Source organism: Alligator mississippiensis, chromosome 2 (assembly GCF_030867095.1).
Source record: "Alligator mississippiensis isolate rAllMis1 chromosome 2, rAllMis1, whole genome shotgun sequence".
Taxonomy (NCBI): Eukaryota; Metazoa; Chordata; order Crocodylia; family Alligatoridae; genus Alligator; species Alligator mississippiensis.
The window spans coordinates 58,427,971-58,444,532 of NC_081825.1; the positions used below are offsets into that span (position 1 = coordinate 58,427,971).

The 16,562-nt window shown below is 41.8% G+C and overlaps 1 protein-coding gene across 3 annotated transcripts in view; it reads right to left on the reverse strand.

The window, feature by feature from the left end:
- LOC109281587 (uncharacterized) overlaps positions 1-16,562 on the reverse strand; it is a 50,570-nt gene that overhangs the window by 12,845 nt on the left and 21,163 nt on the right. For 2 of the 3 annotated variants that reach the window (XM_059721734.1, XM_059721735.1), the window contains one exon: positions 36-134. In XM_059721734.1, the coding sequence (XP_059577717.1) occupies positions 36-134 (99 nt within the window). Of the gene's footprint in view, positions 1-35; positions 135-6,169; positions 6,250-16,562 lie in introns of those variants that run through there. The other variant, XM_059721736.1, reaches the window with a different exon arrangement.

The window sequence follows — 16,562 nt, forward strand, 5'->3', positions numbered from 1 at the left end:
TCTGTGGTGTTAGTTACTGGTTCTTCATTGCTTACCTTGGTGGCACTGAGGATTACATCAAAACTTAAAGCCCAGTTTGGGTTCTTCTGACTAAATATCTCCTGCCGCAGATGCTTTGCCATTTCAGTGGTAACCTGGAAAACAACAATCTTGTAGTCTCCGTAAATGACACTTCTGTTGGCAGTAGCTACCATTGCCCCCTACCAACCTCCCAAGTTGCACTGCACAGTCTTTGGCAGAAGTTGAAATCTAATAATTTTAGAAAACAGTTTCTGGCCCTTGTGCTTTATACGGCACAAAATTTAATCATCACTTCTGTAAATCCTGATGAAGGCTCCATAGACCATCTGTTTATCATCACGCTCAAACTTGTTTTAAACAACCCCCATGAACTGAAATGTCCTTCTGATAGACACAGAATAGAATTGTACATGAAAATACTGAGTGTACATTAATTTAAAAATAATTAAATAATTAAAATAAATTGGTCAGTTAAGACAGAAGAGTGCCTAATAACAGTGGTGATATGTACAGGTTTCACTGTCTCCTTAAGAGGAAATTAAAAACATTATAAATATTTATTTTTTGAACCACTAAACTGCTCATTGGACTTTTGATTAAAATTTAAGGTTTGACAAATATGTCTGTAAACTAAAAAGTTTTTACTCAGGAAAAAAACTACCATTAACATGACTTCAATAGAACTTTAAGTTTTAAAAGTTAAGCACATGCTTAAATACTTTGCTGGGTTGGGTCACTAATTTTTCCTGACATATTTACTGCATTATCTAACCATTCTCCATCTACTCCTCAATCTAAAATATATTTTTAATAATACTGATCAGTAGAAACTGTAATGAAAATAGTTAAACTACAGCACCTTGTGAATATTTTAGATTTTTTTATTTATTGCAGTGTTCTACAAATATTCCTAGGAGTAGAAAATAAAGCACTAGAAAGCAGCTAGGGCTGAAAGGAGAGCAAAGGGCAAAGTAGAATGTCATTCATTCTAAAAATTTGCAGGCACAAAACAAAACAAAACACAATTGTCAAGTTGTATGTGTATAGTCTAATCCCCAGACAACATTAATCACCCAGCATGAATTAAACCTGGTACCCAGTGAGGCATGGTATGTAATTTCTTTTTTAAAAATTCTTATGACCCATACTGCTGCTCTTGGACTCTACATGGTAGGAAGGTAGGAATAAGATAGGAAGCATGTGTTTTGCCCTCTATGGATTCATTCCAGAACCTTGAAATAGTCTTCATTGTTAGTACACATAAGCAAGAGCTGCTTACAAAACAAAAACATTCAGAAAAAGGAAAATCATGACATAGAGTAGATCTGCTAGAAGCCTCGCTAAAAAGCAGAGTATAGCACCTTCCTTGTCTCCTGAATGAAAAAACAGAATAGGCATGCATTTGTGAAACAGAATAATCAGTATCGTTCTTAGAATCTGTCAGAACTTTTCCAGTGATGTGTTTATATTTTAATTGGTGAAAATATCTGTTTAATAAATAAATATCTGTTTAATTTTAATTGAAATGTGTTGTGGAGATGAACCAATTTTGATGACATCTTATTCTGAAAAAAAAATCAAACTGAATGAAGCTCATTATTATTATTATTATGGTAAAATGTTCCATTTTGACATAGTCCAAATGAATACTTTGATTTTTCACTTAGAAATGACTTTCGCCTCAAGGGTTTAATTAAAAAAATTAGGAAAACTCAGAATATCTCTTTTTATCTGAATTAAACATTTTGCTTGGAAACAAATGTGTTTCCACATATTCATTCAAGTTAAATGTCATTGCTTTTATTTTTAATCTGATTTAAAACAAAACCAAATGTGAAACCTCAAAGTTCAAAGAATAGAAATCCTGGGTTTCAGTCAGTTCTATTCTTGGATTGGTATCTGATTTATTGTTCTGAAATTTCTGTGGGATGTCACAATGAGAGCAGGACAGTATAAGGAAGGATATAGTGATCTAAAATCCACAAACTTGTGTTCTTCAAGGGCCTGTGTACATTCTCACTTGAGGGAGTCAATACTACGTGGCAACTCCTACAACTGTGAATGTGCAGAGGTGACTCAAAAAGCATTTAAAATTTGAAATAGCAGAGAAGAGGATGCAGTAAATTTCCAGGCAAGAGAGTGGGGAGTTTAAAAAGGAAAGGCTATAGACAATATGGAAATCCCTATAACTTATTTGGAGATGTGAAATATGCTGGGACAGATAAAGATTCCTTGGACAGAATCTGGGATTCCAGCATGTGAACTAATAGTTAGAAATAACTAGGGGTGCACCGATGGAGATTTTTTGGGCTGATACCAATTGCCAATTTTAACAAGCCATATCAGCTGATACTGATCCGATTCAGATATGTAGCCAGGCAGCTTGGACAGCAGCATCTGCTGGTAAGTCTGTTGTGGGGGAAGGGGGTAGATTGAGGCCCCACAGTGAGGGAGGGATTGGGGTTGGAGCTGGGGCAGGGGTAGGCGCTGCACAGCCGAGGTGGGGCATGGTATGAAGCTGTGAGCGGCTAACCTGGGTGTGCAAGGAGGGGGGTGCTCCTGCTGCTGCACGCACCCCAGGAGGGTATGGGGGGCATATGCCCCCAGATCTGCACACATGGTGAGGGTGAGCTGCCGCTGCAGGCTGGGGCTGGGGCAGTGCTGAGCTCACACTGGGCTGGGCTTCACTAGGGGCAGGTGATGGCAACGCTGGGAAGAGGGCTATGCGGGGGGGGGAGGGGGTTGCAGCCACCCCAAAATTTGGCATAGCCCCCCAACCCCTCCTCCCAACCCCTCCTCCCAGTGCCACTGTCGCCCTCCCCAAATGCAGCCCCAGCCCAACCCCCGCACCAGGAAGAGCCCAGTGCTGTCCCTGGCCCCAGCACACAGCAGCAGACTGCCCTCACCCCATGCGCAGATCCAGGGGCACATGCCCCCCATGCCCTTACGGGGTACATGCAGTGGTGGGAGCCATTCCCCCTCAACACCCCGTGGACAAGACACTCACAGCTCCATCCCGTGCCCTACCCTGGCTGTGCAGCACCTGCCCCAGCCCTAGCCCCACTCCCTCCCTCACCATGGGGGCTTTGATCTGCCCACCCCCCCCTTCCCTCACAACAGACTTACCAGCCAGACACGGTGGCTACTCCACACTGCCGGGCTGCGCTCCTGGCCACCTGCATGCTGTTCTGCATCTGCACGCATGCACAGGGAATTTGTTAGCCACATTATTGGCCACATCAGCCAAAAAAAAGATTGCCGATACTGTCAATTTTCCTTATATCAGTGCCGATCTGATATGGGACCGATGTATTGGTGTACATCTAGAAATAACCTGTCTGGCTGTTGACCTTCTATTAGCAAGTGCCAGTTACAATTTATCTATGAAACTTGCTCCTCAGTAAAAAGTTCCATCTTCACCACAAGAGTTTTAACTATGCCACCCCGAAAGTAGCATTCACAGTGCTCCACCGTCTATCTCCTACAGACAGGATTGCATAACATTCTTGTCAGCTCTCCTCTCATGAGACCCTACAGTGAATGAGTGGACAAAGTCTGGCCTGTGGGCTGGATGGCGCTCACAGTGGACTTCATTTCCCAGTAGCCCCTGTGTGCATTGCTGCAGCTGGTTTCCATTTAGACCCCAGGAGTGGTGGGGCTATGACAGTGCAGGGCCAGGGTTACCATGGAGACTGCCCCCAGCAATGCTGGCAGGGCACGTGGCTGAGTGGGGAGCTGCTCTGCAGCAGTGACAGCATGGTCTGGAGATAGCGGATCGCAGCTCTGCCTCAGCTCCAGCCTGCTCTGTCACAGATGCAAGATCCCAGCCCCAGCCCCGGCGCAGCTCCCCATCCAGCCATGCACCATGCCAGTGCTGCTGGGGCCCGTCTTCATGGAAACTGTGGCACTGCACTGTCATATCCTTGCCACTCCTGGGGTCTCCATGGGAACCAGCCATAGCAGGAGATGCTGGGAAATGGAGTCCAGCCACCTGCCATATTGGCCATTTTGCCCACTCCTGCTATAGTGGCTTTGTCAGGAAGGAAAGAATCTACCTGAGAAAGGGACAGTCACTTTGCCTTTACCTCCCTCTTCCCATCCTTGAACTTTGACCTCAGATATTTTTTGTTTCTAATTCAAGGTGAACCTTTAAGTATTGTTTTTTAAAATATCATTCTGGTAGCAGTGTTGACAGAAAAGGACAAAAATCAGAAAAAGTGTAGTGCACTTTTACTCTGAGGGCTAAGTTACCATATGAGAGCTCTTGTTTACCACGGGGGCATGAACAGGTACCAGAGCAGCTGATAGGTATCAAGACCCTACTCACTTTTGCTCTGCAGGACCTTGTTTGTGGGCTTATATCCAGTTTTTCAGTGCTAATTTAAGAATAAATTTAAACTAAGTTTAAATATGAAAGAAGCAATGAGAAAAATAGGTTTTGTCATATCCCAGCACAGACACAGTGCTAGTATAATGTTTCCCTTTCCATTACCCAAAGCAAAATATTTAATTTTCTGTGGGTCTGCTCCTGATATTCTTACAGTCCAGGCCTCAAATTCCTGTAACTGGGAGTTACACACAGAGAAACAACTTGGCATGAGGCTCTTGTTTGTCTATAATTTCCTGTTTTGTTTTGCTTTCCTTATCAGAGACAAAATGGACGACTTCCTCAGCCACCCTGTATCAGTGCAGCTCCCTTTACATTTTTGTTTGCCCAGATCTTCATCTTGTATAAAGTAGCTTAGATTAGCTTCTTTTGGCCAGTTCTTCAGCTGGTGTTAACTGGCACATCTCTATTGCAGGCCAGGTATGAATTTTAAATTACCTCCCCTTCCGTTTACATTGGGTTGCACCATCACATTGATCCAAACCTCTCAACTTGTGGGGTCCTGAACATCCAGATCTGGACCTAAATCAAAATTCTGTGGCTTGAGTCCATCTCTCAGTGAAATACAACTCTCTGTTATGAATTGCTTTTCCCTGTATAAATTTTCTGATTTAATTTATGATTCTAGTATTCCAAGTACTTCTCTAAAAGTTTTGACGTGCAGCATCTCTCTTATGAAGCACCAACCCCTCTAGTTGGGCAATGTATATTTTGGAGCTTTGAAGCAGAAACTATTTGACTTTTCCTAGACAACAGATAAATATGGCATCAGAACTACAATTTTTCTTTCTGCCAAGCCAGTGAAGTTAAAACTTTCTAACCTCTGTGAAAAGATCAATGTTTCTTTGCTGTTTTTGCAAAGCCCTATTAAACAAAAAGCAACAGCAACAAAAAATATTGCTAATATTGTTTAATAAAAACCAGAACATGGCAGCAGAAAACATACTGAGAATGACTGTGGATTAGATGAGAGGAGGAAAGAGGAGAGATTTAAGACCTGTCATTTATACAATCAAAAGAAGGAATGTTTAAAGTTTGGGCTTGAAGAAGAGTCTAATAGAAATATATGAAAAAGTTAAGTGACATACAATAAGACCTCCAAGTATAACTACTTTCAGCACTGATAGTACAATGGGAGGGAGTCACAGATTTTCAGAAGAAACAATTCAGATTATACCACAGCAGGGGAAAATATTCTGAGAATACTGAAAATATAGAAAACCCATTTGACAAAAACTGAATTTTTTTGTAAGAGAAAAATATCCGTTAGTGTAAAAGGGGAAGTCAACAAGGTGGCTGCTGCCTGGGCTGCCCCTCCCCCCAGTTAAAACACCCCTCATTGTCCAGAAAAGCAACTGGATGCTGTCTCATTGGTGGAATTGTGAATCTAAATACAAATCTAAATGGGAGTACAGGCAGGAAGAAAAACAGCTGTTTCTGAAAGAAGGAATGAAAGAAGTTAGTTGAAGTGACCCAGGCAGCCATTTAGAACCAGACACCTCAGAAATGAAAACTGTCACCCTCAGTGGTGAAATTCTCCTGTATCCAAGATCAGTGCTTTAACTGCCGAGCTATTGGCTATTCAGGGATGGGTGAATCAGCTGCTCTTTTTTGCCTTCAGACTGCACCCCATACACACGACACCCACAAAGTTCTTGGATTTATCCCGATGTGGAATGCAAGCATGTTTTAAATATCAAAGTTTGGTGGGATGGGAGAGCCATTTGCCACTCAGCTCTAAACAGCAGTAAACCACTATACCTGTTCTTTCTCCTCCATCTCGTTCTACCTCTCGCTCCATACCAAGGATGACCCGGGGGAATTATACTGACTTCAGGCTGTTTCTCTGAAGCACAATAGAAAGGTAAACACGCAGCTTTGAATGTGTCCAACTTGAAGCTGTTTAGGCAATAAAGTATGTTTCTCCTTAACACATTACATAGAAGACCTTTTACCTACACAAACATGCTTTTAATTAATTTACACAGTTAATTCAACCAGAGGGTAAGAAAAACAGGATGAAAGAAATTATTTCAGCTTCAAAGAATGTACAGTTGCAGTAACAACAAAAGAAACGGGATATCAAGAAGAGGGGGCTTCCAATAAAGAATTCTTCTTGTGGGTGCTCTCTATGGATTTTTATGGGCACTTAAATAATTCTGTCCTTACATTTTTCTATTCCCCGGATTTAGAGAAATAATTGTTCTTTTTTTTTGTTAGTTTGACTGAGTTTAACATCCATCTAATCATCTGACCCACTCGTCCTAGCATTTATTTCTTGCTGTATTATTAATTCTGCTAGGTTGTTTGTGCTATAACTGGTCCTACTTCATATTAATGTGTGGCCATTTGTCTTTTTGGGGGGATTTTTTACCATTTTATTGCTTTTATTATTTTATTGCTTTTATTGCTACTTTTATTGCTACTTAATCATTCTTATCTTTGCCTCTGACCTTTATCATGCCATGCATGCACTGCCTCTTTCTTTTTACTCACCTACTAGCCTTTTACAGTCTGTCATCACACCAGGGGGCTCAGACAGAACTGACAATTTTCTCTATATGAAAGTGGTCTACAGCTGAGACCAAACAGAAGTGTATGGCTGCAAAGCACTTTAAAAGGCCCCAATCCCACAAAAAACTGAAGATGTTTCAAAACATAGCATCTTCTGTAACTTGTGTCTGTGCTGCCTCCCAACCTCAGTGCTATTTGCACAAAGGAAGTGGGGAAAGGGAGAGAAGGGAGTTCAATCTGAGTTTTTTTCAGCTGGTGCTGGAGAATGGGGCAGCCGGATTGGAGTCCCTTCCTCAGATTGGGGGGCTCCATGCCACCCAACTCACCCTCTAGCATCAGCTGGGGAACCCCTAGAATGAGCTCCCTTTGCTCCCTTCCCCCCCTCCCATTCTGAAAACAGCACCTGGGCTGGGAGGGAGGAGGGGTTATTACTAGGGGAAAACCAGCTGCAGGCTCAGTGAAGCTGGATTCCCCAACCCTCCCTGCCTCTGCCTCCCACTGGGACCGAACAGTGAACTTCTGTTTGGTTTGGGGATCACTGGAACTCATAATGCTTTGCAGGAAGCATTCTGAGTTACAGCAGAGAGCTGCTCATCTTGTTCTTATTTCTCACTTCTTTCTGTACTTGCCCTACTCACTTTGCTTCCCTCTAATCTACCAGACACACTGCAGCTGTAACATTATCTTTTTAGCTTCCTGAACCAGGCCACAGTCCTCCTTGATTCTAGATATTTCAAAGCTATTGTGTAAGTTGTAAACAGTCGCTCTCCAGTTTTGGATCACAGACACTTGTCAGTAGAAAAAGGAGAAATGTTACAGGTCAGGATTTAGGAACATTGGTAAAACTATGTAAGAAGCTTCCGTGGCGCCTGCTTGTACCACGTCTGACTCTTCCCAGTGCCCTGGGTCCATTTATTTCATTAGCACTTAAAACCTCTCTCACATATTTATAAACCTTCATTGGGTGTTTCTAAGAGACACATATTATATAACCAGCCTTGAAATAACTCCACCAAGATATGTTTATAAATGTAGGTTTTAGCCTCACTGAAAAGTTTAGAATCTCCTTTTGAATGACATAAGTTTATATTAAGATAGATATACAAAATTAAAGAACAGGCTCATGCAAGAAGTACTATTCTTGCCTGAAGTAAAACTTCAGAAGTAAAGTAAACACTGAGTGGTATAATTAGGAAAGGATTCTTAACACAGTGCTTTCCTTTAGGTTCAAACTATGTCCTGAATAGAAGCTTATTGACAAATATCACATCTTTTATCACTTGTTTGCCTCCCTCCACACTACATCCCTGCCCCTCCTCCCCCCCTGCCACCCAGAGATAAGCAAATGTCATTAAGATTCACATATGTATACTGAATTATATTAACACCATGGACGTAAAGTTTTAAGGGGCTCCAAACAGTTTTATCTAATTTCCTTTTGCTCATCTATAAATACAGGTTTTGATCAGTGTTCTGAAGAGTTGTTTAATGCAGTGGGTGACAAATGGTCTAAATTTAAAGTACAGAAGCAGTCAGTTCAAATAGCCAGCGCCTTCTACCGGAAGAGTAAATAGGCAAGGTGAAGGCGAGGATGAGGATGATACCTGTTATTGCTGACTTTCATCCCTGAGCAAGTGCAGGGGCATTTGTAAATGTACTGCCATGTGGACACCAGTAGCAGAATAGATCAGGATTTTTTCCAATGAAACAGGTTTTTAAAATGAAAAACGTTGATTCCCTAAAACCAAAGTTGTTTACAGGAAAAATATGCGACAGCTTTTACAGGAATAGAATTTTTGGTTAATATGAGAGAGAGAGAGGAACTGAGACATGTCAAAATAGTGACCACCAATCACATGGTGGTAAAAGCACTTGTTGGAGATTCAGGTGACCATGCTTTAAATTCCTGTTTTGCCTGATTTGGCTAAGGGACTCACACCTCAGTCTTACACATCACAAATAAATGCCCTAAAGCTAGACTGCTGGCTAGTCTAGGATGGGTTGAACAGGGACTTGAATCTGGGTCTTCTGCATCCCAGGTGAGTGCTTTAACAACTGAGATATTGGTTATTCAGAGGTGGGTGAGTCAGTCACTTTCTTTTTCAGACTTCACCCCAGACAAATACGACAACCTCAAGGGTCTTGGATATATCCTGATGCAGAATGCAAATATTTTTTAAATAACAAACTTTTGTGGGGTGGGACAGCTATTTGTCACTCAGCTCCAAGAAACAGTAAACCATTATGCCCTTCATTTCTCCATCTTGTTTTTCCTCTCCCCACATAGGAAATAGGACTCAGGGGAGTTATACAGATTCCAGGTTGCATTTTTCTGAGGCACAACCTGGTAACACCCTGAGTGAGTACAACTTGTGTGTTCCCTTTGCTCAAGGCTGTGCCTAAAGTGACAAAATAGCCCTGGCATTGTTGTAAGTGGTTATTGCACAGATTTTCCAACACGGCAGCACAGACATTAAAACAAATGGTTCCAGGAGTTACTCCACTGTGCCAAAACAAAATTGTGAATTTCCTCATCTTCATAAGCCTTTTATCCCACTCATAACATTCTTTCATCACCCTTTTTCATTCTAGATTTTCCCTTTGGTTAAACAGCTTCAGAAATTTGAACTACCAGATGATGTTATGCAACTCATTTTTATCTGCCTGTTTCTCAACTGCTCCAGAAAGTCAAATCCTGCAACGGGCAAAGAGATCATTACAACTTAGAGTTTCTAGACAGCTACCCTTGCATTGACTCTTACGATTAAATAGAAACACTGCTCCTTGAAGGAAGTGAATCCATTGCGAGCAGGTCATCCTATTATGGCCTTAGGAGGACACATTGATAGGCATATTATATAAATAAAGGTATGCTCCTTATCTTCTAATCTAAACACTGGATTTCATAATTCTTAAGGGTCAGATTCTGCCACTGTTAACCCATTGATTATGTTGGACATAACATGGCTTAAGGATCCTCACAGCAGGAGTCAGTCTGGCAGAATTTGACTCTGATCCAGCTCTTCAAAGCTATGTAGGCACTATTCCCATCGATCTGGGATTTACCTAGGATCCCATTGATCTGGGCACCTGATAGAAGGATTGGGTGCTAAATTAAATCAAGAGCACAACTAATTGTTTGATTCCTTGGTGAGTAGAAATAAATAAAGGGGGTTGAAAAAGACATCCACAGACAAGAAGCATGGTAAGTGTCATGTGCCCCCATGTAAAGCATAATATAAGAGGCAATTTGCAGCACTTTTTTGTTAGCCACTTTGTATTTGTATTAGTTTTTTAAGATATGCCTAATATTTAAAGATTTAGTACTGTAGTGTATTGTCTCATATGTCACATGCCCCCGAATAAATTATGTACCTTTTATTTGGGAAGACAGAGTGAAGAAAAAAAATTGCCAGAGTCAGGGCTGAATCCTGACTGAAGGGGATCCTGATCTTTGCTGCTCAGTCAAAAGCTACAGTTCTAACCCCCTCACAGCCACTGACATACTGGAATGAAGAATGCACTCCGCAGCATCACAGTTAGTTTTAACTGTTTCACAGCTGCTACCAAGTTGGCAGCAGCTGCAAGAGGGTCAAAACCAACTGTAATGCTACAAAGTGCACTCTGCCCCTTCCTCTGCAGCCATTTCAGAGTCGCTATGTTTCTATTCCAGTGCAGAAATCAGCTTTTCTGCTTAAGAGATGCATCCCAGTTTTGGTGGGAGTGAGTGAGAGAGGTGATTTTTGGGAAAGGATGCATCTGGCATGCAAGTAAATATAATATTTGGTGGGTTGTGATTGGAAAGGCACTATGGTGTTTCTAAAGGAGAGTTGCCCAAAAATGAGGGGGAAAGAAAACAGAAATTAGTCAAGGAATTCAAACAAACATGTGGTCCCAGCGCAGGGGAGAAAGAGGGAGAATGTTTTGACAGTAGCATTCTGGATAGGAAGGGTGAAAGAGATGATAGTGACACATGTAGGCAGATTATTCCCTAGTGGGTGCAGAACAGTAAAGACAGTAAAACCTGAGTTGAGTGCAATTCTGAGCCTCCCACAGAGATCTCTAAAGACTTGCTTTTGAAGAATAAGCAGAAATAAAATCCAGGGAAGCACTATAGCAACAATCTCCAGGGATACTGTGGCAAATCTGAAACACGTTGATCCAGACAAATTACAAACCACAGAGTGGGATGACAGATATGGAGACAGTTTGTGAAAAGCCAAACATGAGTACCTAGTAATACCTATGGTATGCAAATACAGCACATCTGCACCAGAACCAAACAAAGCTTTTTTTTAAAAATGAGCTATTGCATTCCATAGAAATGGGTATAACAAAAGAACGTGGATTCATAGAAATGCCAATAAACAAGAAAGTGCACAGCATGTGCGAGGGATAAGCAGGTTGGTATGACCATCTTAGTAAAATGAAAGGGACAGAACTAGTCAGAAAGCTTAAACTAAAACAAGTGTTCAGTGGTTTATAAATAGAAAATACATTACATCCAGCTATTAAAACAATGTCATTATGTGCAAAGCAAGTTACATCATATTTTGATTTGACTCTTGTAGAAATGGTTCAATGTTATTGCATTCATGTTGGTGGGGTGGAAAACAGGACTAGAAAAGAAAGGTCATATCTACACTATGTTAGACCACTGGAGAGTACTGTCATAGAGACACATCTCACTCATCAACATATCAAGCACTATGGAAAAAAAGGCCAGCCTTTAAAGCAGTGTTGGGCACCTAGGAGCCCCAGATGCTTAGGGCCCCCCTAGATGCCTAGGGAGACCCTCTCATACCTAGGTTCAGTCTTACCAGGTACATGATTAGTATGCCTCAATTTTGACCCAGTTCTCATTCACTCACTGGCAGGTCACAGTGAGCAATATAAAGCAAAAAAGATTACTTATTTGTATATACTAAAATATGCAAATAAATGTGCAAATAAGTCATCTTATTTACTTTATATTGCTCACTAACTTTCTAGTAGTGAGTGAGAACTAGGTCACACACCTCCACAGGAACAGCACCAGGAGGGAAATTGGTTGGAGGCCCCCCCCCCAATCCTCTTTATGTCTAGGGCCCCAAAACATCATAATCCATCTCTGAGCAAGATGCAGATTCAGAGCCTGAGAGCAGCACTTAGTACTCCCTGGGTGAATGACGAAAAAGGACGTGTTGCATTTTTTTCAGCAAGAGCAATTGAAGATGGTATGTTTTCATGACTCTGGTTCCTGGATGTCTATGTGGTATAGACACCCAAACAGATAGCAGAGAGGGAGTCAGAAATGATATAGAGACAGGCACTACTTAGTTTTGTTCTCTTTACCATTGACTACTTTTGTAGCCTTGGGCAAATCACTCCTCATACATCTACTTCAAACATTGTGTCTACTTCAAATGTTTTCTGTAACTTCCATAATTCATATTGGTATTTGAAGAATTCCTAGTTAGCATTGGTACACTGATTAAACATGTGAAGTGTTGTAGTACTAAGTACTAGGTGACACAGTGGCTGTATCAAGATAAGATTCTACTGTGCATTTATTTAGTACTTGTATAAACAAATACTAAATAAATGCACAGTATTCAGAGTTACTGTGCAGTGGTGTGATGCTACTGTGCAGTAGTGTCGCATCATAGTTTTTGCCATGCAATGCTACTGCATAGCAGTATCAGGCTACTGTGTAGTTAGCATCTTGTGTAGATGCTCCCAGTTTGTTTATGTGAATCAGAATAAACTTTTCCATTATATATGGCTTTTTCGTCACTTTGTATTTAGCCTATACTGCTCATGGGTCTCCTGTTTATTTTCCTCTGAGCTTTCCAGTTGTGTGCAATTCCTGACTAACATGTATATACTTAAATGTTCTACTGCAGCATAGATGTAGGTCAAGAGTGGATATCTTTACTTATGTTGAGCAGTATCTGACTCCATGAGTTAAGTCATGGCAGGAATTAGCATTTTTTGTGAGGCAAAGGATCAGAATTTGGTTCCTAGAGTCTAATCCTACTGTGGCAAATGGTCTCTCCTTGCTGATAGTGAGTTTCAAATTCCTGCTTCTTGCATTAGGGTGGAGAAATCTCATACAAACTTCGGTGAAGCAGAAATTTACCCCCCAAAATCACATCATTCAACCTTGCCATTAAATAAACATTCCAGTGGCCCATGCATCAGCCCTTCATCTGGGATCATCTTTCCCTTGGGGTCTGGCTTATTCTTGGATGAGATTCAGGCTCAAGGACAGCCAAGGCCAACAGGTCACTGTCTGCCCATTCCTCACCATGAATCTCAGTCTCAGCATGCCATCTTCCTGCAGCAAGATGCACCTTCTCTGTCCATACATTGCTTTTGTAATGCATTCCCATCATCCAATCAAAGAAAACCTTGCATCAAGAAGTATAAGTGAGATTTCCATCCAGCTCTCTAGCTCACAAGAGGTCAACTCTCATAACCCATTTGATCAGCAATGCAGAAGCAGGACCGTCTTCCGCAGCACTGTGTCTTGCAGGGCTCCACAAATCCACCTGAGTAAAACTCTACTAAAGTGCAATTACTTCCTAATCAGATGGCAAGTAGTAATTCATCTTGTATATAATTCATCTTGTATATATTCTCATGATTAATTCTATCAAAAATTAGGAGCAATTTCCCTTAATCTGAATGCAGGTTATCCAAAAGTTAAAGACAGAACCAAAAAGGTTATTAGACACCTAAATCCTATTTATGTACTTACACTCCCATTTATTCCAATTTCTGATGATTTGAATTAAACAAGAGCTAGGCACCTAATAACTTTTTGACCTTGGGGCATGTTTACAGCACCCCCTGGATGCAAAGCAGTGAAGAATCATCCATGCACTCTGTGTGCGCCAGATCCCAGAAACGAACATCTTAGAGCAGTACTGAGCACATCTCAATGAGCATTTGCGCCACGCTTTTTGGATTGGATCACAATGCCAAGAGCCTCTGAAGACTTTTTTAAGGTCCACAAAGCACATAAAAATCCCCTTCCTTCCCCTTCCTTCTCTAAGACACATCCCCTTCCCTCCCATTTCCCCATCCCTGCCAGCTCAGAGGCACATCCCCTCCTCTCCTCTTTTCCCCTCATCACCCACCTGCTGCTACTGCTTTCCTTGCTATCCTGGGGCCAGGAAAGCTTAAAAGCTGGTCCTGTGCTCCAGCCAGGCTGCTCAGGGTGGGCTTAACTGGGAACATTGACAGCAGCAGAGGCAATGGGAAGGGGAGATTTTCTGTACCCTGCTCCTGCGGAGACTGGGCAGGGTGGTGGAACCTTCCCCCAGCCCATCTCTGCTGCTACAATGATCTCTGTCCCAGCTTAGACAGCTACCTTCTAGCCTAGCTGGGGTGAGTAGGAGAATCACTGAAACTTCCTCCACCTTGGGGACAGCTTGGAAAGCAGTGGCAGCAAACACGGAAGGAAAGGGAAAAGGATGTGCCTCTGAGCACAAAGGACAGTTCTTAACTGCTTTGGAAACTTTGAACAAGTTCCGAGAGGCTCCAGGCATGTTCTGCCCACATCCAGAGCATGGAACACAGGGAATAAGACTGGGAGTGGTTCATGTAGCCACCCCTACAGCATGGGTAGCTGCTCCTCCACCCCACTTCACCAAATCCTGGCTCCACCCTGGGCATGCTTGAGGCAGAAAACCAATGAGTGACAGTGGGTGCCCAATTAATTCCTCATTTTAGGGAGTTGGCACATGCAGAACAGGAGTTGGGTCAGCAAATCAGAAAAGGTCTCCCTCCAGTTGGCTTCTTCATCATCTGTATCAAAAAGTTGTTCCCAATATAATTGAAGAACTTGTTGACATCTTTCTGCACTGTTATGTTACCAATCCTGCAGGTACCTTGGTAGTTAAAGTCCTTCATCCACACCAGGCTCTATGATTTGCTTGCTTTAGTTAGCTGTATAAAGAAATGTCATCTACCTCCTTTTTCTAATTTTATAGTCTGTAATAGACATGCATCATAATGTCATTTTTGCTATTTTCCCATTTTAACTTAAGGAGAGAAAAAGGTCTACCTCCCACTTCATTCTGGACCTCAGAACAAATGGATATCTTTAATCTACAAAGCAACACCTATCTTTCCCCAAACAAGGTATACCTCTCTATGTAACTGTTTCAGTCATGTGTGTCAAGTCATGCCAATTAACCCATACTTTCTTCTTTCTTATTCCCCATTATTCTTACATTAGTATGTAAGACTGTTAGATGACTTGCTGATTGTACTCTACTAGTAATTTCCTTCTTATGTTTCCTTAAGATTCCACATATTTCTTCTTCTTGCTAGGCCCTTGTTTAGGTCACTTGCTCTTTACTTACCATGTGCTTTTGTCTCCATCCGTCTTTCTTCCCTATTGAAACTAGTTTAAAGCCCTTCTTACAAGGTTAGCAAATCTGTATCTGTTTTGATATCTATTTGATATAATTTTCTTTAAAACCAAATATACTATATAATCTGATATCTTGGCTGTTACCATACTGTCTTGATACCATTTCTATTGCATGCTATGTTTTTCAACTTTAGATGTTTGTAAAATGTGTTTATAGAGTTGAAAAAAATGGAATATTATAAGTTAATTTCCCCATAACTTCACTATCTACAGAAGTAAGCACTTGCTCCCTTATTTCTGAATAGATGTCCTCTTCATTTCTATCTTTTGAAATATTATTGATACGAATCTCCACGGTGAACAGAAGAGACCGGTCCAGGAAAGCACATGGTACTGAAATTTTAAAATGTGCTTAAATTGGAGTCAGTGGGAATTATCTTCCTATTCACTGGGACAGAATTTTCAAAGGCATCTATGAGCTACTAACAAATTCAAGAAACAATTATACACAGAGGGCAAGTAATACAGATACTGCATTCTTAGCAGCAGCTCTCAGATAGCTAAGATAGAACCTTTAACCTTTTACTTGAAAGAGGTTTTTGGTTGTTTACCAAAACAAAACGGAGACCATAAAAGCTAAAGAGGTGGTAGTCATGGGACGGAGACCATAAAAGCTAAAGAGGCGGTAGTCATGGGTCGGAGACCATAAAAGCTAAAGAGGCGGTAGTCATGGGAGACCTAAACTACCTGGACATCTGCTGGGAGTCACAGACAGCAAAGTCCCACCGCTCACGCAGGTTTCTAACCTGTGTACAGGACCTCCATCTGACACAGGAGGTACACGGTCCCACTAGGGGGAATACCATACTGGATCTGGTATTGGCAACGGGGGATGACATGGTAGGGGACCTCCAGATCGGTAGCCATCTGGGGGACAGTGATCACCTAATAATAGAATTCACCATAAGACGTCGAGTGGGTAAGGTAACTAGCAGGGTGAAAGTGCTAGACTTTAGGAAAGTTGATTTCAATGAACTCAGGCGATTAGTCAAGGATGCACTGCAGAGTAGGAGTTTTGAAGTGATGGGAGCCCAAGAAGGGTGGCTGTGCCTTAAGGAAACGATCCTTCGGGCACAAAGCAAGACGATCCCCGAGTGAGGCAAAAGAGGGAAAGGGGCCAGGAGGCTTCCCTGGCTGACCACAGAAATCCAGGGCAGCCTAAGGGCCAAAAGGGGAGCACATAAAAAGTGGAAACAGGGAGAGATCACCAAAGAC